This window comes from Rhodamnia argentea, chromosome 1 (assembly GCF_020921035.1).
Source record: "Rhodamnia argentea isolate NSW1041297 chromosome 1, ASM2092103v1, whole genome shotgun sequence".
NCBI lineage: Eukaryota > Viridiplantae > Streptophyta > Magnoliopsida > Myrtales > Myrtaceae > Rhodamnia > Rhodamnia argentea.
In genome coordinates, this window is record NC_063150.1 from 12670606 (window position 1) to 12697444 (window position 26839).

The 26839-nt window shown below is 39.5% G+C and overlaps 1 protein-coding gene and 1 pseudogene across 1 annotated transcript; both read left to right on the forward strand.

Moving 5' to 3' along the window:
* The first annotated feature begins 2325 nt into the window (after window positions 1-2325).
* On the forward strand, window positions 2326-3766 carry LOC115753818 (annotated as a pseudogene).
* An 18632-nt stretch (window positions 3767-22398) lies between these two features.
* On the forward strand, window positions 22399-24022 carry LOC115753804 (UDP-glycosyltransferase 91A1-like). The gene has a single exon (XM_030692619.2). It carries the CDS (start codon window positions 22490-22492, stop codon window positions 23915-23917), a length of 1428 nt encoding a protein of 475 aa, XP_030548479.1. The 5' UTR covers window positions 22399-22489; the 3' UTR covers window positions 23918-24022.
* The last annotated feature ends 2817 nt before the right edge of the window (window positions 24023-26839 follow it).

Sequence of the window (26839 nt, forward strand, 5' to 3'; positions counted from 1 at the left end):
TTGTAATTTAAGCGTTTTGGACCCAACGGCGAAGAATTCAAATCGACGAGTGCATCGGAGGTCCCGAGCCAATCGAATTCGCAGTCAGACTCTAATCTTTTCTTGCCTTTCCTTTCCCGCCGATGTGCACCCCCTAAACACTCATTTAATCCCACGTTTCTAACACTATCAAGCTCCCTAGGCCGGTCACTATCTAGTTCTAATTGAACTAGAAAACTTGAGTTAGATTCGAACCAAATTGGAGGACCAAACCGGTCCAAAATCTCCAGCCGGAGCCAGCGGGAACAAGAAGAAACCAAGGACAATGTCTGCTGATCTTCAGCTGGAAATGTGAAGACAAAACGTGAAGGAGAGCTGCAGTTGCCGGAGTGCTTTGGGTTTGATTGGAGTTGATTAAGATGACTAAACTAGTTGGAACATGAAAACAAAAGGCCTGCCAAATGCCGACTGCCGCGACTTGTCTCCGGAGAACCTGGCTATTCTCAGCTGACATTTCGCCATCTCCAGCTGCAATCAAGGAAGGGGAACGTGAGGAAGAGAGGCTGGCTTGATCTAGACTGATTTGGGAGTGATCCAAGCGGAAATGAGTTTACAAACCAAGCCAAAAACCCATTGGACGTCTTGTGCTGTGACTATATAAGGGGTTTGAGAGAAAAATTTGGCTCTCTCTCGACATTTTTCTAGTTCATTTCTTCTCGAGCGCCAAACCGAAGTCTAATGCCGGGTATGCCAGCTTGCCCCGCTCCAACAAGTGCTGGTCTATCAATATATTTACCTCGGTTAGGTTAAAGTCTAGATCTTGTGCTTTGGACCGGATATTCTCATCGAAGGCATTCTTATGATCCTTGCACCGGGATATTTATTTAAAAAGTGTTATACTTATTGCATGACGGCTAAATCAATTCTAAACTTTCAAATTTAATCAATTTAGTCATAAACCTTCAAATTTAGTATCAATTTACTCATCTTCTAAGATAAGTTGGAGTTTGTAAATTTCTTAAATTATTGGCAACTTATTATAATAAAATGGACCTAAGTCGGCTAGTTACTTTTTTCAGTGGTGAGTTACTATCTTTGCTTGTTTTTACCTTTTAAGAAAACGACAAGTTTCTGTATCCGTGGGTTATTTACAAACTTGTGATTTTTCATTTTGAGAGGTAATTTCGACATAAACATATTATTTACATTTAATTTGAAGTTCGTACATTCCTTACTCTACTGGTGACTTACTATCTTAAAATTGGATCTACGTTGATAAGTTACTGAGTTCACTGGTAATTTACTATTTTCACCTCTAATTTTTTTTTTTTAACTGAGTTATAAATTACGAAAAGAGCTGATGGTCTACTCTTGGAGTTGACGCTCGTAAGTTGCTAACATTTTGCGTTAACTAAATATCAACTAAACAAGTTTACCAACATGGTTTGGAATTTACTAATCACCACAAAAATTATGATGTCAACCATGTTTTTTTTTTTTTTTCGTTTTTTTTAACAAACGGAACGCCAACTCAATCGTTGTAAAGCACTATTTCAATGGACGGGCGAAACAACAGATTACATATGATGTTCTCCATAAGAAGACATAGGCAAAAAAGGACCTTCCAACCTCCACGAATCATTCGACCAAACCAAAAAACAAAAGACCAAAAGCCTCAGCGAATCATCTCGCAAATGCTAAAATAATTTCACCAACTTCTATCGACACGAAGACAAACTCAGATTGACGAAAACCTTAAAGAATAATTCGGTTGTCGTTAACTCGTGTCGTAAGGTGTTGGGTTAAGTCTTGTGACGAGTGCAACCGGACTAGCGATTACGAGAAAAGTTTGCATGACTGGTGCCCTATTTATACGACTTCTATAGTCTTATACTATGTAGCACCGACACGACAAGGGACAAGGGACATGAAACAGCACGACACACCGACACGTGATTTCTCAAAAAATGAAGAATTTCAACAGGCTGAGACACGTTATATATTAAATATATATTTTTTATATATACATGATATAATTCTACAAATAAATAAATAAATAAAAAGAGCCCTAAAATGATTTGAAAAAGAAAAAAAAAACAATCCTCATCTATCAAATCCAGAGCACAGGAATCGATCTTACTACCAACCACCTGCCAATTATAATTTTTGTAGGGGCAAAAGAGTCAAAATGAGAAAGCCCCAACCCTTATTTTGGATCTCTTCTCACTATCTCTGCTGTCGAGTCTGTTTGCATCTTCACCTCTCTGTTGGCGTCCTCTCTTCGCCACCTTCGCGTGTCCGTTCTGTTGACCGCGTGTCCGAACGTGTCCAGCCCCTCTACAGACAATGGCCGATACACATGATAATCTCCACATAGTGATGCTTCCGTGGTTGGCCTATGGCCACATTATGCCGTACATGGAGTTAGCCAAGTGGATGGCCGGGAAGGGCCACTGGCTATCGTTCCTGTCGTCCCCGAGAAACATAGATCGCCTCCCGAAGCCCCCTCCGCACCTCGCTCCTCTCATTAGCTTCGTGAAGCTCCCTTACCAGCCGTCGAACACTTGCCGGAGAGCGCCGAAGCCACCGGCGACCTGCCTTACGACAGGGTCCCGTACCTCAAGAAGGCTTACGACATGCTCCAAGAGCCCGTGGCCCGACTCCTTGAATCTTCGGATCCCGATTGGATCATATACAATTTCGCTCCGTATTGGGCTGGCCAAATCGCTTCTAGACTGGGCATAAGGAGCGTTTTCTTCGTTATTTTCAATGCTGCCTGCTTGAGTTTCCTTGGGCCATCAGAGTCTTTAAAGGGGATGACTACCGGAAAACTCCAGAGATTTCACCTGTCGCCCCAAGTGGGTTCCTTTCCCTACTAAGGTCGCATTCCGCCACTTTGAGAGCAACAAGATCTTTAGTGGGGTGACCAGCAATTCCTCGGGCGTCTCGGACACTTACCATTTCGGGGCAGGCCAGGAAAGCTGTGACATAATAACTCTTAGAAGCAGCTATGAGCTCGAACTGGAATGGCTAAGTGTCCTCAAGGATATCCATGGCAAACCAGTCTTCCCTGTTGGACTACATCCCCTGAGCGATCCCGAGATGCGAGGCGAAACCGATATGCGGCGGTCAATCAAGGAATGGCTCGATGTACAAAAGAAAGGTACTGTGGTGTACGTGGCATTCGGGAGCAAGGCCGGGCCAAGCCAAACCGAACTGACCGAGATCGCCCTAAGGCTAGAGCTTTCGGGGTTACCGCGCTTCTGGGTGCTCAAGCCTCAGCTCAACATACCCAACACGGAGTCGATTGTGTTGCCAGACGGTTTTAAGGAGGGAGTTGAAGGGCGTGGCATGGTTTGCGAGAGCTGGGTGCCTCAGCTCAAGATACTCGCGCATGACTCGGTGGGCGGGTTCTTGACTCATGTCGGGTGGAGTTCAGTGGTGGAGGCACTAAGCTTCGGGAGAGCCTTGATACTTTTCTCATTCTGGGCGGGTCAAGGACCAAACGCGAGGCTCTTGGAAGAGAGACAGGTCGGGTATTCGATACCAAGAACCGAGTCCGACAGGTCGGTCACGAGGCAGTCTGTGGCCAAGTCACTGAGGCTGGTGATGGTGGAAGAGGAGGGTAGGGTTTACCGAGAGAAAGCGAAGGAGATGAGGCCTATCTTTTGGGGACAAGGATCTCCAAGAACGTTATATAAACGACCTTTTGAACTATTTAAAGGAAAACAGGCCTGTGAAGCACCGAAAATCAGGTGGGATTTCCACGTTAGCCAAGAAGGTATGACGTGGTTTAAGCATTTTTAGGCGTGCATATCTTGTGCTTCTGCTTTGTTATTCAATGTTTGCCTCGTATGTGAAACTAAATGTGTTCTTTCGTAAGAGAATTTTAAGGAGAATATTGCTGAAATATCTCACTTCTGATTGACTTTTCTTCAAAATGTCATGTGACGTGGCTTCTACACACAATACTTTCTTCTAATTCGGACTTTGGATATTCTTTGCCAAATTGTTTCTTGAGCAGCAGAATTACTTTTCGAGGAACAGACACTGTGGCCAAGGATACAAACAAGAACGAAAATCGAACCGGAGCTTTTAAATAGGCTTGGATGCTCGTTCATGTATTCACAAGAAGTAAACCAGATTAAGCTACAAGCATTGGTGGTTCACCTTCAAAAAGGTCAATAGATAGGCTTGGATGCATGATTGAATCGAGTATCAAGTTACAATTGCCAGGGTTTGAGAGAGCCCCTGCTAAACACCATGCTTAGTACTCCATTAGCTTTCCAGGGTAATTCACTGCCGGGATGGTCGCGTCAGATAGCTGGCGCAGGTCGTTGGCCTCGGGCAAGGGATGTCCGTGCTTGGGGTAGCAAGGGCCGCCGTCTTGCAATCTAGCGAGTATTTGGTGCACCTTTTAGCGTTCTCAAATGAGGATCTTGAGCTGAAATTGGCAAATTCTTCCCTGCACTGCTTTGAAAATAGATCTACTTGTGAAGTAGCCTCTCTTTCATAATAAATCAGACCTTTCAACTTTAAAATCATCTAGGCCGATCAACAGCTCAAGATAACTGAATTCAGACCTTTTGCAAAAAAGAGAGCTTGAATAGATCTACATAACAAAACAATAGGGCTAGGAAGTTTTGCATGAAGCAAAATAGCTGAACAAATTGATTCATACTTTCAAAGAACTATCTCTTGAAATCGCTCTAGTCCGAACTAGAACAACACCTAACCATAACCAAAACACCAAAAGCAACACATGCAGCTAAAAAGCAAGACAAGAATTTGATCGAACACGCCATTTAACCCAAAAAAAAAAAAAAAATCGCTCAAAAGCGCCCACCAGTTCATCTAATCTTCGAAAACAAAATAGCTACAATATTTCCCTCTCGATATTGCCAGATCGGAGCAAATATCAAGAGAAACACTTTAGCAAAAACAGCTTGTGCTACGGAATGACAAATAGAAGCATTCGAGGCTTAAGAAACGTCAATGCATAAACACTATAGTAGAAACAGCTCAAGACTCAATGAGCTCCAACAGAATCAGCAACGAAGCAAGAGATCCAGCACAAAATCGCAAGCTAAGGGATCCTCCGAGGAAAGAGAGGAGAAGGATGCACCACAAAGAGAGGAGGAGAGGACTAGACTCAGACGTTGCTGTGACCGGCGGGGCTCGGGAGGGAGACGGCGTGCCAGAGGCAGATTTGAGGTCGGAGCGACCAGCGGGGCTCTTGGGAGAGGGGAGGCCCAGGAGGGAGGGGAAGGGGGTGGAAGGATTGTGTAGATTAAAGGCGATGAGAACCGTGACCAACATGACTCATGGTAAAATGTTTTCTCATGCAGACATAGCCCGAGTTTTTTTTTATCCTAGGACTTGGATCAGTGCTTTCCAAGACACGATAATCACATATCCGGAACCGTGGCATAAGCAGGGGACATGCCCTGAATCCTTGATGGATCAAATTCCAACGGAGCAGCCAGCAAAATTTTGAAAATCTCCGAGTCCTCGGCCTCCACTGCCAAACACAATCAAGCGTCGCTTTCTTTTGTATTTCAACCTTTCTTTTCTTTTTTTTTTTTTTGGTCGAAATATTTCAATTTTTCTTGAGCTTCCACTTTTTACAACTTCAGTTTTAGGTTTTATATATTATCTGGGGTTGCAAGATGTACTGCTGCTTTCACATTTTCTTAGTCAATCTGCAATTCCTTAATAACTTTCAATCGCAGATTGTATACATAACTCTTGGATTATGTTGTCACTCCCTGTTTGCCACATGACTACACATTTTTCCTTCATGTGTTTCTTCACTGGATTTGCTTACAACGACGGTGAAGCTAAATTTTTCATGGAGAAATAGATGCATTAGTCGAATTAGCAAGTACTACACCTCATTATTATCAACATGGACACAGAAAAAGGACCTGAATTTTCTAAAATGAATGATTTAGAAAATATTTTCTTAAAAACGATCGCATATATTGATTACGAGAATGAATCAATGAAAAATATTTTTATTGTTGACGAAAATATTTAAACATAAATCATTATTAATAATGAAAACATATCTATTAACTAATTATTTTAAGCGATACAAGCGATTATTTCTAAGAAAATATTCTTCAAAACATTCATTTTCCTCCGTGAAACAAACAGAGCCTAAGGCTCGGTTCTTTTCGCGGAAATAACTTCTAGGAAAATATTTTTTGAATCTTCCAACGTTTGATTCATGGAAAATAAATGAGTCAATGAAAAAAGTTTTTGTTTCATGAAAAAAAAAACATATTCAAAAGTTTGGAAAATATTTTCAAAAATATTTTCCTTCATCTTTCCTTCCTCATCTCTTTCACATTTGCTTTTCTTTTAATTATTTTTTCATTTTCTTTTCATTTTTTTATTTTTTATGGATACAATTTTTATATTATTTTTTCTCTTTTAAATTATTTTCTTTTCTCTTCTTCTTCGGTCGGTCGCCAACCTCGGGCGAGGCCTCGTTCGACGAACTCAAGCCTCACTAGTCTGTGGCTAGGCTCGAGCTTGCTTGTCAGCAACCGGTAGAAGAGGGGAAAATGAAAACAAATTTAAGAGAGAAAAAAATAAAAATTAGAATTTTAAAAAATAAAAAATAAAAATGGGAATAATATTTATAAAAAGGAGTGCATGAAGGAAAATCAAGTCCGATTTTCCAAACCGAACAGCGAAAAATATTTCTCAAATCATTTTCAGATTTCAGTCGAACACTAGAAAATATTATCATTTTTCTAAAAAATAATTTTTTCAAAAATATTTTTCAAAAACACATCATTTTCCACGAAAGAGAACGAAGCCTAAGTAAAAAAAGTAATTTTCTTAAGGTAGGACAAATGGTAACTTCGTTGATATATCAAGATTAAGCTCCTAGGTTCCTTAAGGTTTATTGATAAGAGGAATGTCCGATGACTAACAGGTTTATCATGAATGACTGTTGAATTAACTAACTCCCTATAAGTGTTAGACTATGATGCACTTTGGCTTTGTTGAAGTTTTGATCCATATTTCCTGGAATACCCTAGACTCTACAAGCTTCTAGACTAATGGGTGGTGGTTGAAGACTAGCCAAGGATAAAACCAAGAAGAAAAATCTTACCGAAGCCTATAAGTAGGCTTGGATGCTCGTTCATGTATGCCCAAGAAACCAACCAAGAAACGTAATACTAGCACCAGAAACTAACAGATTTGTAACGAATGAATGCAGCTTTACTACCTTGTGCGTTAATTGGCTTATATCTACAGCTAACTCAATCTCAATCACAGTCTAGCTGATCTGTCCAGAATACATGCATAGGCTCTGATTGCAGTGGATCAATTCATGCCTGATTCATGCCTGTATAAGATTGAATTTTCCGAGTCTCCAACCTTTTCTTTTTTCCTTTTTTGCAATCCGGGCGGGTGATGGATTGTTTCTTGATCCAAGTGGGTGAGTGATGTTCGGATCGGATTCGATCTATCGTGTTTATGTAGAAGTGACAAAATGTGTCTTTAGAAATTTGGGAGTCTCTTGAAATTTACAATTTGTTCTGTTAAGAAAATTCTACTTTCACACTACTATCAAGAGCTGCTTTTGTGAGGTATCTTGTCTATAGCAAATGCCATTAGGACTGGCTACAAAAGCATATTAATGACCACTTCTTTATTTAACTGGCTTAACTAGTCTAGCTTAACCTTGTCATGATGGTCGGTGTGGAGTAAGCATCCTTGGGAAAGTTGCCTGAAAAGTTCTAAATCTATTGTGCTTTGCCAATTCAGTTTTACATTTTTTAATTATGTCAATTGAGTTTTGAACGTTTTTATATTTTATCAATTGAGTACACCTGGCCTATTTTTGTCGGAAATCGCTAACATAGATGCTAGCCATCCTATGTGGCATATCTAGCGCTAACGTGAATAATTTTTAATAATATTTTAACATTTTGTTGAATTTTTTTTGGTTCTCTGTTTTTCCTCTTTTTTTTTTCTTCTTTTTTCTTTCCTTACTTTTTCTATTTTTTTGTTCTTTTCTTTTTGTTTCTTTTTTTCCTTTTTTCCCTCTAACTTCGGGCAAGGGACATTGGGATCTAAGTTGGCGAGGGCCACTCTCACCATTTCGGACGAGGGCAGCCATTGCGGGTTGTGGGCAAGGGTGGCCCTTGCCAACCCAAGCCCAAGTACCCCTCACCCAAAGCTAATGAGGGCGGCCCTAGCTTGAGACTGGAAGTGGAAAAAAGGAAAAAAAAAATAAAAAAAAAGAACTAAATATATAAACTTCGAGGAAATGTTAAAACATTATTTAAAATTATCCATGTCAATGTCGGTTACGCCATGTAGCACAGTCGGAGTCCATGTCATTGATTTCCAGCTAAAATTAGCTGGATAGACTTGTCATGGCCTAACTTTTGCCCCTCTTGAGGGTTTAGAGATACTACCTATCGGCCTAGGCGTAGGCTCTCCCAAGTCCTACCTCGCATGACGCTAGATTTCTTTTTCATGATTAGCAGCTTAAATCATTACTAGAAGTCTCCACTAGCCTCTTGGGGTCGGCTAGAAAATAATCGAGACGTGGGGGTGTTATTTCGATTTCTACGCAACTAGAGTATTTAGGTTCGGGGACTTGTTTATGCTAATTAGCTAATTAGCGTCCTTTTAGTATCTAACCAGTTGATATTTCCTAATGTGACCACACATTCTGCAGGTTATTTAAAGCCCAAAGGTATCTAACCAATGCTAGATGATCATGCATAATGTTTTTCTGTCATTTTCACGCAATTGCTAGCTTAATTAATAACCTAACTCTAGAAAAGCAAGGAACAAGCAATTTATCAAAATGCAGAGCTGTATATAAACACTCAAATAATTAAAACAGCTATCTACTGATTGGAAGGTAAACATACAGGCCAATCGATATAAGTTACAACCCAAATATCAAACCCGAGACATGATCGGGTGTACAACAAATAGGACCGGATTGGACATCGGTTGATCACCGTTGTCAAGCCCCAATGGGCCGCCATCTCCATAGACATCACCATCCATCGTCATATTGGAGTGCCAAATTTATGTGTTCAAGCATTAAAACATGCATTCATTCAAAGCAGATAATTAGCAATGTTTAGTTAATTAAGAGAAAATAACACAAATAGTCCCCGAACTTTCACTCAATGTTCAATTTTGTCCCTGGACTTTCGATTTGTTCAATCTAGTCCCCGAATTCTTGGTAAATGTTTGATCTAGTCCCTAAACTATTAAACAATGTTCAACTTCATCCTTCCATTAGTTAAAGTTAGCAGCATTTGCTGATGTGGCTTTTGATCCTTTAAGTTAAAAAAAAAAAAAAGACATGTGGAATATCCACATAAGATATTTATTTCAAATTCAGAGAAAAAATCCACGTGAAAATTATCATTAAGAGAACTTAAACTGGGGTAACCAACTAAAAAGGGAAAATAAAGGCCAAATATTTTTCTTCTCTGTTTCAAACGATTGACTCTCTCAATCTGCAGTTGGTCCCAAAAACCTTACAACAAGATAAGAAGGAGGAGAAGGAGGGGGAAGCCCCACAATCTCTCTTAAAAGTAAGAATCAAGATTTCTTTGCAGAGCATTTACGTGGATTTAGGATTCATCAAATTCAAGACCCATCTTTCAACAATTTTATGTTTGCTTTGATGCTGTGAGAAAGGGATTCCTTGAAGGTTGCGGACCTTTGATAGGGTTGGATGTGTGTTTCTTAAAAGGAATGTTGAAGGGTAAGTTATTAACTGTTGTTGGTAGGGATGCAAATAATCAAATGTACCCCATCGGATGGGCCGTTGTTGAGGTCGAGAATAAGGATTCATGGGGCTGGTTTGTAAAGATTTTGAAGTGTGATCTTGGCACAAAGGACAGTGTGGGATACACGGTGATCTCAGATCAGCAAAAGGTAATGTTATACCACTCCTTCATTTTGTATTTTTTCATGTGTGCTGTGTTGGTATCGCATTGTATAAATGATGATATCATGTATTATGTTGTAGGGGCTTGTGCAAGTACTGGAGGTAGAGATGTCATCGGTTGAGCACCAACGATGTGCAAAACATATCTATGCAAACTGGCGCAAGAAGAATGGGGGAAACGACTGTTGCAAGCAATTCTGGATGTGTGCCAAGTCAACTACGGTCCCACAATTTGAAAAGCAGCTCGAGGAATTGAGTAAGATGAGCAAGACTAGAAAGGCTAACTTGATGAGGATTGCTCCAAAATATTGGTGCAAGGATTACTTTAAAACAATATACAAGTCGGATATTGTGGACAATAACTTGTCAGAAGCATTTAATGGATCGATACTTGAAGCCGGACATATGTCTATCATATCTATGCTTGAGGATATTAGAGAGAAGATGGTGACAAGAACGCGTGAGAAAAGATATGCATGTCAAAGATGGAAAAGAGACATCTCGCCAAGGATATTAGAGAAAATAGAAGGCAATAAAAAAGAAAGTGCCTTTTGTCATGTGCTTTGGAATGGAAAAGATGGATTTGAAGTGCACCATAGGAGCGATAAATTTGTAGTGGACATACAAAACAACTCATGTTCTTGCAGGGCGTGGGACTTGAGTGGGATTCCATGCCCTCATGCAATTTGTGTTATTCTATTCAAAGGGGAGGAGATAGAAACTTTTGTCGCTCACTGGTACAAGAAGGATATCTATTTAAAGACATATAGTCACTACTTGGAAGCAATGAATGGTGATAACCTTTGGCCTTCCAGTGATAGAGAATCTTTGGTGGCACCAACTCCTTGGGTTATGCTGGTAGGTCTAAACACAAAAGGATAAGAGAGGAAGGAGAATCTAAAAATGGATTCAAAGTGTCAAGAAAAGGCACAAAAATAACATGCCATTTGTGCTTCAAGAGAGGTCATAACTCAAGAAATTGTCCATCGAAACAAAAGGAAAATGTAAGGTTTATTTATTCAGTGTCTTTGGTCTCCTGTGTCAATATTTTTTACTTCATTTTCTTAATGAACATGATGAAGAGAAAGTCGAACAGAGAGAAGCGAACCCACTTGTCATAGAGATCCATCATAACATTGGTCAAAAGGTACTCTTAACATCGGACTATGTAGTAGAATAATTATAAGTGACATTTCAACTTGAGTATTGTTTATTGTTGTTCTTATAGTCTGGACTGGGAGGTAGTCAAGCCATTTCTCTACGAAAAAATACCAACCATGATGTGGTTAACGCTAAGAAGGTGGAGAGAGCATCTCGCAAAATTATCACCGCAATGAGACTAGAGGTATAGCTTTATGGTAGTAAACTTTTTGTTATGTAAAGATTTGACATTTGACATTTGACTGATTGATGATTTTATTTTGTCTAGCGGCAAAAGGAAAATATTATGAAAAAGAAGCAAGACGAACGGAAACAAGCCGTGGAGCATTTGAACGATATTGGAAGTGTTGGATCAACAGGATCTCCAAGAAAAACGAAAATTGACCAGAAGTAGATGTTTGAAGAGTTGGAAATAGGATTAGTTCTAGCACTTTTTGTTGATATTGTACTCCTGAAATTAAGATAAGAGATGGAGTTCATTTCTTTGTAGTTTTGGAAGTGTTTAAGATGGGGAAATGATGATGTTAAGAGCACAAATTTTGTTAAGAGCATAAGCATTCTGCGCAATGATGCTGTTAAGAGTACAAGCATCCTGGCAAGAGCTTTTTGTTTTTTTAGTACATTCAACATTTGAAAAGAAAAGCAGTTGACATTATTTTCGACTAATTTGTTGGTGTTGAAGTGTTTAAGATGGCTTGCACAAAACTCGTTGGTAAAATTTTGTTGCGTTCCATTGCTACTTTAGTAAAATGTGTGTCAATAAAGGTTTAAACGGATGGTGGTCCAACAAGAATAGTTTGATACCGAGGGAGTGTTTGATATACTAAGGTTTCAATACAGAGAAAGGAAAACTTCCAGTGTGGCTGATTTTGTTTTCGATGCTCCAGAAAGCACATAATAACACTGAATTGCTTTCTATTCCAAGACAATTGAGGTCCATGGTTGCATACAATTGGATCAAACAATGCACAAAAACAAACTAACAATTCATTCCCAGGATATTATTCAGCACTATTTGTACATATGTTAGGCTCCACTATTATGTTTTCTTTCCCTTTGCAGCCTTACGCAACTGTAGCAACAATCAAACATGACTTGGCTAAACTTGCTTGATTGCACCCTCTACTGCCAACTACACGCTGCAATGTAGCTATAGCAAAAGCAAACATGACTTGGCTAAACTTGCTTAATTACACCCTCTATCGCCAACTACGCACAGCTCAATGCCCCTTCTTGAACTCATCCGCTTCAGTAAAAAACAAACTTCTTTCCTACAACATAGCTTGAATTCGAACTCCCACGAAAAAAAAAAAAAAACAACCAGCTTTAGGAACAACATGATCACCATTTCTCTCTTTCCAACATGAATTCAAACTCGTAGATAACACAACCAACTAGAGAGAAGAATCGAGGATTCAAATCAGAAATGATCTGCTTCTACTCCTTAGCGCTAGGATGGTCAAAGCCCCTTTGTTCATTCTGTTCCTTCTCGTTCATCAATGCCACTTTTGCCACGGGGTTTCAACTTCGGGTGCCAAATTGAGTCTTCATCTCCACTTCTAACTCTCTTTCTTTCTAATTGTTGTATGTCTTGTTGCTTTTTTGGTACCGAATTTTGGTCCTCGGGGGATATGGTATAATTGGTATGCAAAAGGTGAAAATGTTAAAATCGATCGAGAAAATAGCCAATTTCTTCCATTACCAAATCATGAGCAATATCACGGTAGTCGGTTTTGTATTATCAATCTAGTGTTCAAACGATACCAAACCCAAGCTCTTCAACCTTCGGGCGCACCCTCCAAAACCTAAGATCCGAATCATCGCCGGTAGAGGCCTCAACATGATCGAAATACGAGAACCGAGGTACGGAAAACCTGAATAGCTAAAACATGATGTTGTCCGAATCGACGGTCGGAGCCCACGGATCCACCGATAACACCACTCGCGCGCGATCACTCTCACTTCCCTACACGTCCTCCTCCCCTTCTCGTTGGCTCGCTGGCACTCGCTCCACCTAAATCCATCGGCCTTGTCTCATCGGAGCTTCGAGAGGCCTCGCCAGAGAAGAAGGGCTCAAGAATATCGAAGGGACGTGGAGGGTCGACGAGTGTTGAAGGAGTAATTGGGAGTGAGTGAAACTGTTCATGGTGTCGCTTCAATGGCAGTGGGGATGGTTGCAGGGGAGTGACGGAGCGGAAGCCCTTTTCTTATGTCTAGTTGCTCTCAAATGGACAATCAATAGGTAGAGAGCTCTCAATAGATGATAATGATTATCTTATGAACTTAGTTGGTTCATCGACCCAAAACTCTTGTTACACACCTCACTCACGCGTGATTCATGATGTCCATGTATGACTCTATATATATAAAGGAATCGTCATAACTAAGAATAATTCACGTTGTGTAAAAAAAAAAATTGACACAAATAGTCCCTAAACTTTGACTAAATGTTCAATTTCGTCCCTGGACTTCCGATTTGTTCAATCTAGTCCCCGAATTACTAGTAAATGTTCGATCTAGTCCTTCCATTTGTTCAAACCGTTAAGCGATGACATGGGCCATTAATTAATGAAGTGGACTAGATTGAACAAATCGGAACACGGAGAGTTGGGCTCTATTTATCTTGGGGCTAGGGTTTTTTTGTTTGGTTTCGAGGATTTTCCTTATATGAGAGACTCGTAAGCCGTGTGCTTTTGTTCGGTCGATAAGATCGACTTCCGTAATCTGTACTCTCTTTGATTATAGTGGAATCTTGTTTTGCCTCGCCCGTGAACGTAGATCACCTTGATCGAACCACGTAAATCCTTGTGTTCTGTGTTTGCTTTTCGCATTTGTTACAACATTTGGCAAGAAAAAGGTGTTTTGCTTTGGATGTGAAACTGGATGTCTTATTTCATTACCTTGAGAGAAAGTAATTTATGTATATTGATCGCTCAATGGATGAAGAATAATTTATCAATAACCGTGTGTTATGCATTCCAAAAAGCTATGCCTTGAAATTTTGAAATATCTCACTTCTGATTGACTTGCTTCTCCACATATCAATGCCATATGATCTTCTCACCACAAGAAATTCCTTCTTCTAATGAGGACTTTGGATATCGGAGGAGTCAAAAATTTGAAAGTCAACACAATCATGATAACGAAAATGATCACCAGCTATTGAGATTGACCACCTCAAAATATAATGCATATTACGTAGCACTTTTAAAAAGGAGTTCACTCAAGAGGCATAGGCTTAAGGTTATAGTCTAATCTAAGAATTCTATTCCAATATATCACTAAAACACTCACTTACCCCGTGAGGACGCCTTATAGACTCAACTTGGAACAACCATTCAAGTACAGAAAAATTTCAAAACTACTGAATTTAATTGTTCAAGACAAGACTGTTAATCCTCGGACTAAACATGAAGAAGAATATCGACTCTTGACTCTAGGAACAAAATACATTATTATAGGCCAGTATCGAGTATCTAATATAATTCATTAATGCTGACATCGAGGATGCTAAACAACCAAAAATTAGAACAATACCAGTTCAATTAAAACAAAATACCCTCTATGATTTCGGGGAACACAAACAAATGTAGAACAAATTACTCTTTCTCGGCTAACATTCGCACGCCTCTCTCAAACAAGTGAGACATCTGTTGGAAAATATGGCCAAATGGGATAAACAACATAATCAAACTTTGAGACGTGATAGCACTCTTTTTAAGGATTTATTTGTCCCGCAATGTTGATAATGGTTTTCGGCAAATATCCTCTAGGATACAACAAAGTATCGGTGAGAATAGCAGATAGCTATTCTCATATTTCTCCAGGATCACTCAATGGAAAAAATTGAAGAACAATGGTTGTATTTCTTGTTTGGAAAGAAGCAATAAATAAATAAATAAATAAATAAAAGAAGAAAATGTAAATATTGACAAAAACGTGAATATCTAATAGTGAAAATCTTTGTGAACATACACATTATTTTGAGAAGTACATAACTTTTCATTTCTGAACAGACATGACCTTTAAGAGTTGCATCTCCCGAAACAACTGCTAAAAAAGTAATCACAAAGTGAGAGAAGACACCAATTTTTTTTTTTTTACAAAGAAACTACCAACAATCCTCCACTTTATCTGTAAAATAAAATTACAAAATAAAGTTTCCCAAGAAATGCAGCCACAATCCATGAGATTAATATACATACATGAAGGTCTCTTTCAAGTTAAACCTTCATTTAGTACAAGCATCTCAAAATTCTATAAAAGTGAGAAATAGCTGTTGGCTTTAAATTTGCTACTTTATATAATAAAACCGGATATATCGCACATATATGAATCTCTTGTTTCACGGAGAAGTTCATATTTACTCAATACTATTATGGCATTGTGCTTGTACCTGTTTCATGAGCCCTCTAGAAAGCAACCCTAATTTTTATAAAAAGTGGCACTACTTCTAAGCTCATATAGGTCAAGTATTTACCATGTGTTTCTGTTGCTACTAAACACATTACATTTATGTGTTATACATCATTAAGAATATAATTCAGCCTCTAAAACGTAATATACGATATTGACTTCTCATGTTCGAGCTAATGTCATTATCAAACAATCACTTTCAACAACTTGTTTTTACCAATTAAACTTTATAGCTAATGATATGCTAGTATTACGTCAGGTTACTAATGCTGGCAATTTGAAGCAAAGGATTTTAGCTCCATTTCTTTTGAGGTCATCTTTATCACTTCTCTTAGTAGAGCCTTTGTTAAGGGATCGGCCAAATTCTTGCTTGATCTTACGTAAACAATTGTTATGGTACCATCCTAAATCAATTGTTTCACATACTCATGTCTTAAAGCGATATGTCTAGAATTTCCATTATAAGTGCTACTATAAGCTCTTGCTAAAGTAGCCTGACTGTCACAATGAACAAAAATAAGAGGCATAGGATTAGGCCATAATTTGATATCCAACAACAAATTTCTAAAGCAATGAATTCACATTCCAAGGTTGAGTGAGTTATGCATGATTATTTCTTGCTTGCCCAAGAAACAACACATCCACCTAATCTGAAGATCCATCCAAAAGTGAAATGTTTATTCCTCCACACTTGTAATCCAACTAGCATTGGTGTAATACAGCCGGATAATTATTATAGAACAATCCCAAATTTTTAATTCTCTTTTGATAACCAAAAATTCTGGTGACAACATTCCAATGTTCTATACTTGGACTACTAGTGTATCTACTCAAGTTACACATTGAAAAAGCAATATCAAGTCTAGTACAATGCATTGTATACATTAAAGGCCTTATAGCACTTGCATACTCAAATTGCGCTGCTACTTTACCAGTGTTATAATTTAATTTCATGTTAGTATCAAATGGAGTACTTATTTTTTGAAAATATTTAAATTTATTTAACTATTTTTTAAGGTAGTCACTTTGTCTCAAAGAGTAATCTCCACTATGTTTTTAACTCTAATTTTCAAAATAGTATCTACTCCACCCAAATTTTCATTTTAAACATGGAAATTAAATACTTCTCAGTCTCAATGTAAAAGCGCTTCAATGTAACGCTATTGACCTCAACTGTGTCCTGTGCCTCTGACATTGCAGTGACTGGACTAATAAGATCCAATTTCTCAAGCTTCAGACACGACTAAAGGACACAAATCCTAAGCCGAGAAACCGACATAACTCGAAGAGAGGTTCTTCAAGCCAGCAAACCTGTGATAATTTGGTTCGACCCCCGAGATTGAATTATGCAAAACAAAAGTCAAAAAATGCTAAAAGCCATAAAGCAAGAGTGCTACACTGTGGAACGCACTTTACTCTCTACTTTAGGCACCACAGTATCGAAGAAATGTAAACATGATCACTTCCCATAACTGTCAGTTTGTCCCACATTATGGTTCACCACTTCGTTTGTTTTTTTTTACTTTCTATGCTTTTGAAGAGTATCAATCCTGTCGAGTCATTGCCCAATTACAAAATGGGTCCCCTGAATACAGGTAATCACCAATGCCCTAAAACAAATATTGCATAACTTAAAAAATATTATCTGTTGATGCAACATCTAAGATAAATCAATTCACTATTCATGTACTTTGTACGCCCTGCATCAGTGAAGTTGGACAAAACAGATGGAACTTCTGAAGGTTAAAGATGTAAACAAATCTAATCAAGATCATATACCTGCTAGTCCATGAGCAAAGTGACTTCTCTCACTGAAAAAAGACTTTCACCTGTTATCTCCCCAAATCATCTCTGAACTTAGTCGGGTCCTCATGAAGAGAGTTGCATCTATCCCCATAAGGATACTTCTCCCAACTATAGAACTTCTTGCATAGCTTCATCCTATGCATAACTTTCTTGTCATCCTCCCAATTCCTGGAGGATTTATTATCCTGGTCTCGGATGCCGACAAGGTCTTGTGACTGGGCGGAGCTGGACACATATCTTCAACGCCATACACGAAATTGCAGTTCTCGCCGTTCGGACACATACCGATTTTGAACTTCGCACACATCTGGGGTAGGCCTCAAAGATAGAAACTGGGGGATTCGTGCGGTTGGTCGAACACGGGTGAGAGAACATCGTGCTTCCACGGACCCATACGAGTCCCTCCCGAAGTACTAGGGGAGGAAGGAGTTCTAGTTGTCTCGAGTCTCTACCTCATGGTTTCACTCGCTTTTGGCAACTGGTCTAGTGTTCCTAAAGTGGCCTACGCGACACGGAACAAAACGATGGGGTTTCACGATCGCAAGTGCCTCGCGCAGCCATGCCCAAGTTCTATCTTCTCTCCACGCTTCAACTCAAGTCTCCCCCCCAGCAAATGAAGAGATGTAAGGTTGACCACCGGGGAGAAGGAGAAGAAGCACTGCATGCATCATCCCCCACTTCACGCCTCCATCGGTTTGCTTGTTTTACAGGCCTTAGATCCAGCATCGTCATCTCACCCACATCCGCCGTTAGTAATCACGGGGCATTGAACATATAAGACAAAGAAAACAATATAATTGAAGAAACATATTTAGGTTAATTTTAACTGAAAATCGCTAACATGAACGTTGACAATGCCACATAGGATGGTTGTCGAGGGTTGGCTGACCCTCATCCAGTGGGCGACGAGGGTTTCTTGCGACTCTCGCCTACCAATCTCCAAGTTTCAGAAAAAAAAAATTATTAAAAAATATCCATATTAGCGTCGGCCGTCCTATGTAGCATCGTCGACTTCCACTGATCAAAATTGGCTGGATGGATTGGATTGGTATCAATGCAAAAAAGGATTAGAATTAAATTGATCCAATTGAAAGGTTGAGGACTGAATTAGTACCAATGCTATAGGTTTGGAACTTTTTCGGTACTTTTTCCCATGTATTCCCAAGTAGTCAACCAGATTAAGCTGCAAACATTGGTGGTTCACCTTCGGAAAATGTCGGCAAATAAGTTTAAATGCATGATTGGAGTATCAAGTCATGATTGGTAGAGCTTGGATGAGCCTGTGCTAAGCACCATGCTTAGTACTCCATTAGTTTTTCCTTGGTAGTTCACCTCCGAGTATGTCGCTTAAGAGAGCTAGCAAAGGTCGATGGCCTTGGGCAACGGACGCCTGTGCCTAGGCTGGCAAGCCAAATCACACGAGGGGCCCTCTCCCGCCTAAGAGAGGGTGACCCTCGCTAGGCTAGGCAAGGGCGACTCTCGCCCGAGGCCAACGTTCCCTATCGTGGAGCGAAAAAATAAAAATAAAAGAAAATAGAAGAACAAAGAAACTCATATAATTAAAACAATGCAAAAATAGTCAACATGAGCAATATGCCACGTAGGACAAGTGGTGCTGATTAGACCCGTCAGTAATTATAGCCAAAATTGGCTAGAAGGACTAAATTAGAAAATTGTTAAAATGTTGGGGACTAAATTGGCAAATCATTAGAAGATTTAGGATTGAATTAGTACTATTGAAAGGTTTAGGACTAAATTGGCAAGTTACCAAAAGATGTAGGACTATATTGGCACAATTAAAAAGTTTAAAACTAAATTGTCCAGCAAACAATAGGTTTAGGACTTTTTGCTACAAAATTATGTTGGTGTTCTTTATGTCCTATTAGGATGAATGCGGAATCGTTCTTTCTGCAAATGATTCTCCAAATTTATGATTCGCTGAGTCGTGTTGGTGAAGTTCTGTATGAACAAGAGTACGAGGATACCAACAGCATAGCTTTCTTTCGTTTTTTTTCTTAACCGCTCTTGAGCTTGAACTTATAACAACTTCAGCTTTAAGTTTATACATTATCTGGGGTTGCAAGATGTTCTGCTTTCACATTTTCTTAATTAATTCGCCATTCCTTAATAACTTGTTGGTCGCAGATTATATACATCGCTCTTGGATTGGGTTGTCACTTCCTCTTTTCCACATAGCTGCATATTTTTCCTTCATGTGTTCATGCACTAGATTTGCTGACAACGATGATGAAGCTAAAGTTTTCATTGAGAAATAGATGCATTAGTCGAACTAGCAAGTACTACACCTCATTATTATTGACATGGACACAAAAAACGTACATGAAATGCTCCGTTTGTTTCGCGAAAAATGCGTAATTTGGAAAAAAAAAATTCCTAAGAACCATCGCTCATTATCACCTACAAAAATGAATAAACGAACACATTTTTATCGTTCACGAAAATGTTAGATATAACTTGTTGTTGATAAGGAAAAAAATTCATTGACTAATTATTTTAAGCTATACAAGCTATTATTTCTAAGGAAATGTTCTCCGACTCATTCATTTTCCGTGAAACAAATAGATCCTCGGTAAAAAGTACTTTTCTTAAGCTAGAACAAATGGTGACTTTGTGGCTATATAAAGATTAAGCTCCTAGGTTCCTCAAGGTTTCTTGATAAGAGGACCGTGCGATGACTAACAGGTTTATCATGAATGACTGTTGAATTAGCTAACTCCCATGGTAGTTTGATAAATTAAGTGTTAAGACTATGACGCACTTTCACTTTGTTGAAGTTCTGATCCATTTTTCCTGGAAAACCCTAGAATCTACAAGCTTCTAGATTAATGGTTGGTAGTTGAAGATTGTGGCCAAGGATAAAAACAAGAAGGAAAATCTAACCGAAGCCTATAAGTGGGCTTGGATGCTGGTTCATGTATGCCCAAGAAATCAACCAAAAGAAGTAATACTAGTACCAGAAACTAACAGACTCATAATGAATGAGTGCGGCTTCACTATCTTGAGCTTTAATTGGTTTATATCTACACCTAACTCAATCTCAGTCATAGTCTCTCATGACACTAAGTTTCGCTGTAGAACATACATGAGTTAATTGTCTTGAGGCTGCTAAAAGAGTGGCATCTTATGTTCTGATCTACGCTAAGTCATTCCAAGTTCGCCTCCGACACAGAAGATCAATTCAGGCTTGATTTCTTACCTGTATAAGATTGAATTTTCCGAGTCTCTAATGTTTTTTTTTTCCCGATCCAAGCGGGTGATGGATTTTTACTTGATCCAAGTGGGTGAACGATATTCGGATCGGATTCAAACTATAGTGTTTCTATGAAGTGACAAAATGTGTCCTTAGAAATGTGGGAGTTTCTTGAAATTTTGCAATCTGTTCTGTTAAAGAAATTCTCTACTATCACAAGACTATCAATAGCTGCCTTTGTGAGGTGTCTTGTCTGTAGCAAATGTTATTAGAACTAGCTATAGAAGCAGATTAATGATCACTTCTCAATTATAATTAAAACTGGCCAGATAGACTCAATTGGTAAAACATGAAAAGGATTATAACTGAATTGGCACAATTAAAAAAGATTGTGGCGGAACTGTAAAAATGCAATAAACTCAAAACTTTTGGAAAACTTTCACGCATCCTCTTCCTTTTGCTTTGGACCTATTAGAAACTCCCAAAAACAGAAAGACGTAGAAAGATACGGTGGATGCATGGTTCACGCTTACTTCTTATGGGGGCGTGTATTGCTGATCTCCAAGAATAAAGAAAGACATGGATCCACGTCTTGCTTTACGTTCTTGTCTTTTCCTTCTGTTAATTTTCATGAATGTGTGGAAATCAGCAAAGCTTGTATCCTCAAGTTTCTGAGCTACCCTTTGTTTATGTCTGGTTGCTATCAAATGAATAATGAATAGGTAGAGAGCTCTCTATAGATGGTATTGATTATCCTATGAACTTACTTGGTCCATCAGACATAAAACTCGCGTTACAAACCTCACTCGTGAATCATGATGTCCATTTATAACTCTACATATAAAGGGCTCGTCATAACTAAGAATAATCCACGGATGCGGAAAAAAATATAGTAGGCATCCATCACCATTCTTCCATGCACTGACTTTCGTAAATTTTTATCGAACAATATGAATTCTCAGGCGAATCTCATTAAATCTAACTTTCTATTAGTGCTAGATTCGCATAAAACGGAGCGAGCTTGTCAAGATAATCGATGCGGTAGACATGATCGGGATCCCCTGCCTTAATGGCAGGCGATATATTGGATCCCCACCCTCCATCCCCTTTTTATATGAGGGATAAAAAATGGGGAAAGTATTATGGAGGGTGGCGATGGGGGTATGTCACCTGCCTAAGGCAGGTGATCCATACGCCTTGCAGGCTGCCCCTCAATATACCCCGCGCATAAAAAAAAAAAAGCAGGTCAACTAACAGTCAATCTTCTGCATGAATCTTTTCATGGACAGACGACAGATCAACAACCAATCACATCTTGGAATTTTATGGCAGGATGAATACAAGATTATTGCTACAAGACAGGGTTAATATTACGAAAAATCCTACGCTGTTACATATATGACAAATTTTATTTCGATTTAATTTTTTCATCACAAAAAAAACTCTAAAACTGGTATACACAAATTTTTAATCCATTATTTTTTGTTAAATTGGATTAATACCACGAAAAACATCAAACTGCGGAGGGTAAGAATTTCAAATTGGTACAATCACAAACTATTCCGTGTCATCCAACTCGGGAATTTGACGATAAAGTTTAATAGAACCAACAGAGGGTAAATTTATCACATGTGTACTAATTTGAGATTTTTGGTGGGTGGAAAATTAGTTTGTGATAAACTTGTCACATTTGTTTCAGTTTGAGATTTCTTGTGATATTAATCCAAGTAGTAAAGATGAATTCTTAATTGGTGAAGAGAGTTCTCTTTGAACAGTGGTTGAGGGGACCAGACCATTTGGCGAACACTGGCTGCATGGGATTCTAAGATAATGTTTATCCGTAAGAAGATCTAACCAAAAAAAAAGAGCCCGGATGTCATAGGTGATGAAACTTTCTCGACCCCTGCTCTATTTATTTCTGTAACTTTACGGTCTTATGCACTCCCAGATTTTGTTGTCAAGCACCAATGGCCGATACACATGACAATCTCCACATAGCGATGCTTCCCTGGCTGGCCTTTGGCCACATGACGCCATACATGGAGCTAGCCAAGTTGATGGCCGCAAAGGGTCACCGGATATCGTTCCTGTCGGCCCCGAGAAACATAGATCGCCTCCCAAAACCCCCTCCAGAACTCGCCCCACTCATCAGCTTGGTGAAGCTCCCCTTACCGCCCGTCGAACACTTGCCGGAGGGTGCCGAAGCCACCAGCGACCTGCCTTACGACAAGATCCAGTACCTCAAGAAGGCTTTCGACATGCTCCAAGAACCCGTGGCCCGGTTCCTCGAGTCCTCGGATCCCGATTGGATCATGTACGATTTCGCTCCGTATTGGGCCGGACCAATCGCTGCTAGGCTCGGCATAGGGAGCGTCCTCTTCACTATCATGATCGGTGCCGGCTTGGGCTTCGTTGGGCCAACATGGGCTTCAAAGGGGGCAGACTACCGGAAAACCCCGGAAGACTTCACCAGGAGCCCCAAGTGGGTTCCGTTCCCGACAAAGGTCGCTTTCCGCCTCTTTGAGATCAAGAGGATTTTCGATGTGGTCACGGGCAATGCGTCAGGCGTCACAGACTTGTATCGCATGGGGGCATGCCAAGAATGTTGTGACGTGATAGCACTTAGAAGCAGTTATGAGGTCGAACCCGAATGGCTGAGCCTCCTCAAGGATATCCACACCAAACCAGTTTTCCCCGTAGGGCAACTTGCCCCAGGCGATCCTGAGGCGCGAGGCGAAACCGACACTTGGCGGTCGATCAAGGAATGGCTCGATGCACAGAAGAAAGGTAGCGTAGTGTATGTGGCATTTGGGAGCGAGTCCAAACCGAGCCAAACCGAACTGACCGAAATTGCCCAAGGGCTGGAGCTTTCGGGGCTACCATTCTTCTGGGTACTCAAGACTCGCCTCGGCTCGGCCGACACAGAGTCAATCATGTTGCCGGACGGTTTTGAAGAGCGAGTCAAAGGGCGCGGCGTGGTTTGGGACAGCTGGGTGCCTCAACTGAAGATACTCGCGCACGACTCGGTAGGCGGGTTCTTGACTCATGGCGGGTGGAACTCAGCGGTGGAGGCGCTAAGCTTCGGGAGAGCCCTGATACTTTTCACATTCGTGGCAGATCAAGGACTGAACGCAAGGATCTTGGAGGAGAGACAAATCGGGTATCCGATACCAAGAAACGAGTCCGACGGGTCGGTCACGAGGCAGTCCGTGGCCGAGTCGCTGAGGCTGGTGATGGTGGAAGAGGAAGGTAGGGTTTACCGAGAGAAATCCAAGGGGATGAGGCCTATTGTTGGGGACCAAGGCATCCAAGAACGTTACACCAACGACCTTCTGAACTATTTGAAGGAACATAGGCCTGTGAAACACCTAAAATCGAAGGGGACTACAATCTAAGGCAAGAAGTTATGACGTGGCTTAAGTGTTGTTAGGCATGTCTAGTTCTTCTGCTAAGTTATTCGGTGTGTGGCAAGACAAAGGTGGTTTGCTTTGGACGTGAAACTAGATGTGTTCTTTCATTACGTTGAGAGAAAATAATTTCTGTATATCAATCGATCATTGGACGAATAATAATTTATCAATAATCGCGTGTTATGCACTCCAAAAAGCTACATCTTTAAATTTTGAAATCTCTCACTTCTAATTGACATGCTTCTCCACGTATCAATACCACGTGATTTTCTCACTACAAGAAATACCTTCTTCTAATGAAGACTTTGGATACCGGAGGAGTCGGAAATTTGAAAGTCCACACAAACACAACAACAGAAATGTCACCATCTATTGAGATTGACCATCTCGAGATACAATGCATATAACCTAACACTTTTAAAAAGGAGTTCACTAAAGAGGCATAGAGTTAAGGTTATAGTGTAATCGAAAAGTTCTATTCCAATATATTACTAGAACACTCACTTAACCACGAGGACACCTTACAGACTCAACTTGGAACAAACCTTCAAGTACAGACATACCAAAACTCCTATGATTTAATCCTCCAAGACAAGGCTGTTAATCCTCCGACTAAACATAACTCAGAAAATTGACTCTCGACTATACTTGACTCTAGGAATAAGACACATTATTCTGGTCCAGTATTTGAGTATCTGGGACATGATTCTTTAGAAGACTTCAAATAGCATGAAACCCGATACATTTGAAGGCATGTATGCTCATAGGGCTTTCCAATCATGTATTATCTGACCATATTGAAGCACAAAATCCCTTTGAAACATCTAAACAAAGTCAACCTTAAAATTCTGTCAACATTGATGGGTTTAACCTTCAAGTAAGTTTGCATTTAGTGTTGAAAAAGGCTTAATCATCTCGAAACGATCCTTCATCAAGGGTTCTCTTCGTTTAGAAGTTAAATTGACGTCCTCAACTTACCTTAGCACTGGATGACACCCAAAACCTCAAGGACCTACGTTTTGTTAATAACGTTTCAATAGGCTAATGGGTTTTCCTCAACTGTGATGATTTAACTGTACAAGGCTATAAAGCACAGGTTGTCGAATTTTCAATAGCTTTAGCACTCGCCAAATTTGTCTGCGGCTGTCTTGTTAACGTGTGTTCCAAGATATTAATAATAAAATGTCTTCATTTCAGTACACTAATGAAGAATCACACGCGAAGACAGTACTGTTGAAAAAGAGGGACTCTCTTCATTGAGGTGTCAAGTCATGAATTCCTTTTCTCAGGAAGTAATATTTTCAATGGGCTGACATGTTTTCATCTACTCTGATTCATTAATGAAAACCTGAGGACGGCAACAACCAAATTTAGAACAATGAAATTTTGTGAACAATGTTTGATCTACCAGCATGAGACTTCAAATAAAACAAAATCTGCTCTGTGAATTCATGGAACACATACAAATCTGTTCTACATTATTCTTTCTCCGTTCAGTGATGTAAACATTGTAGCATGCTCATGCATGGCGTCTGTCAAGCAGCCAAAAAAAATAAAACACAATGACTAAACTGAAGTGCGGAAGTGACCAACAATATGCACACGTCCTGCAGAAATACGACACTAACAAACATAGCAGCGCTCTCGTCTTGATTTCCTTGTACGAAGTTTGGTCAGCCAGAGCAACGAAATGGGTCGACCACAACACGACATCCAGGGCCTATCATGTGGCCAGATCAGTTGATCCAAGGTTGGGTTGCTATATGTTCTGGAACAACTTAATTCAAGCCGCACACGTAGCAAGCTTAATTAAAATGCATCAAGAATCATGTTTATACCGCGAATGAGACTTTTCCAACGGACTTTAGTAGACATTACCAAAATGAGGGAGTTTTTCCATGACAAAACTAATTGCGCAAGCACGACATACCATGATGAAATATGTGGAACTCATGAGAAGTACATAACAGGAAATACCAATTGATTTTGTTGCCCCTCCTCTGCTACATTCTTTCCACGCCAAGAAGGAAAGAACCAATCTTAAGTAATAACAAGGGTCCATACCATAAAAAATCTCAAACCGATATATTTGTGACAAATTTATCTCAAATTATTTTTTTTTACCACAAAAAACCTTAAACTGGTACACCAGTAACAAATTTACCCTAAACTGGTACACATGTAATAAATTTACCCTCCGTTAATTTTCGTTAAATTTAACTATCAAATTGCTGATTTGGTAACACGTGACGGTTGACGGGTATACCAGTATGGAGTTTTGACCATCTTTTTGTTACATGTTTATCAATTTGAGATTTTTCGTGATATTAAATCAATTTAACGGAAGGTAAATTTGTCACGAGTATACCAGTTTGGAATATTTCTTGGTCAAAAGAATTAGTTTAGGGTAAATTTATCACGGATATACCAGTTTAGAATTTTTAGTGGTTAAAAAAATAGTTTGAGATAAATTTGTCACGGGTGTACCGGTTTTGAGTTTTTCGTGGTAAAAAAAATTAGTTTAGGATAAATTTGTCACATGTATACCAGTTTAGGATTTTTCATGGTATTGACCCTAATAACAATAGATGCATTATCCTCGTGAAGAACAAGACTAGTGAAATTTACCCAAATTTAGAGATGAACCCAATTCAGTGTGTTTACACACAATAATGGGGAAAGCAAAAGAATCAACGAAAGCTCAACACCAGGACTTCTGAATAAAAACATAAACATGCAAAGCAGGCATTATTTTGACTCCAGGCAGATGGAGATTGAACAAAGGTTTAATAGCATGAAAAACCCTCAAACTAATATACCTATGACAAATTTACCCCAAATTAATTTTTTGACCACGGAAAATCCCAAACTTGTACGGTTGTGATAAATTTATCTCAAACTATTTTT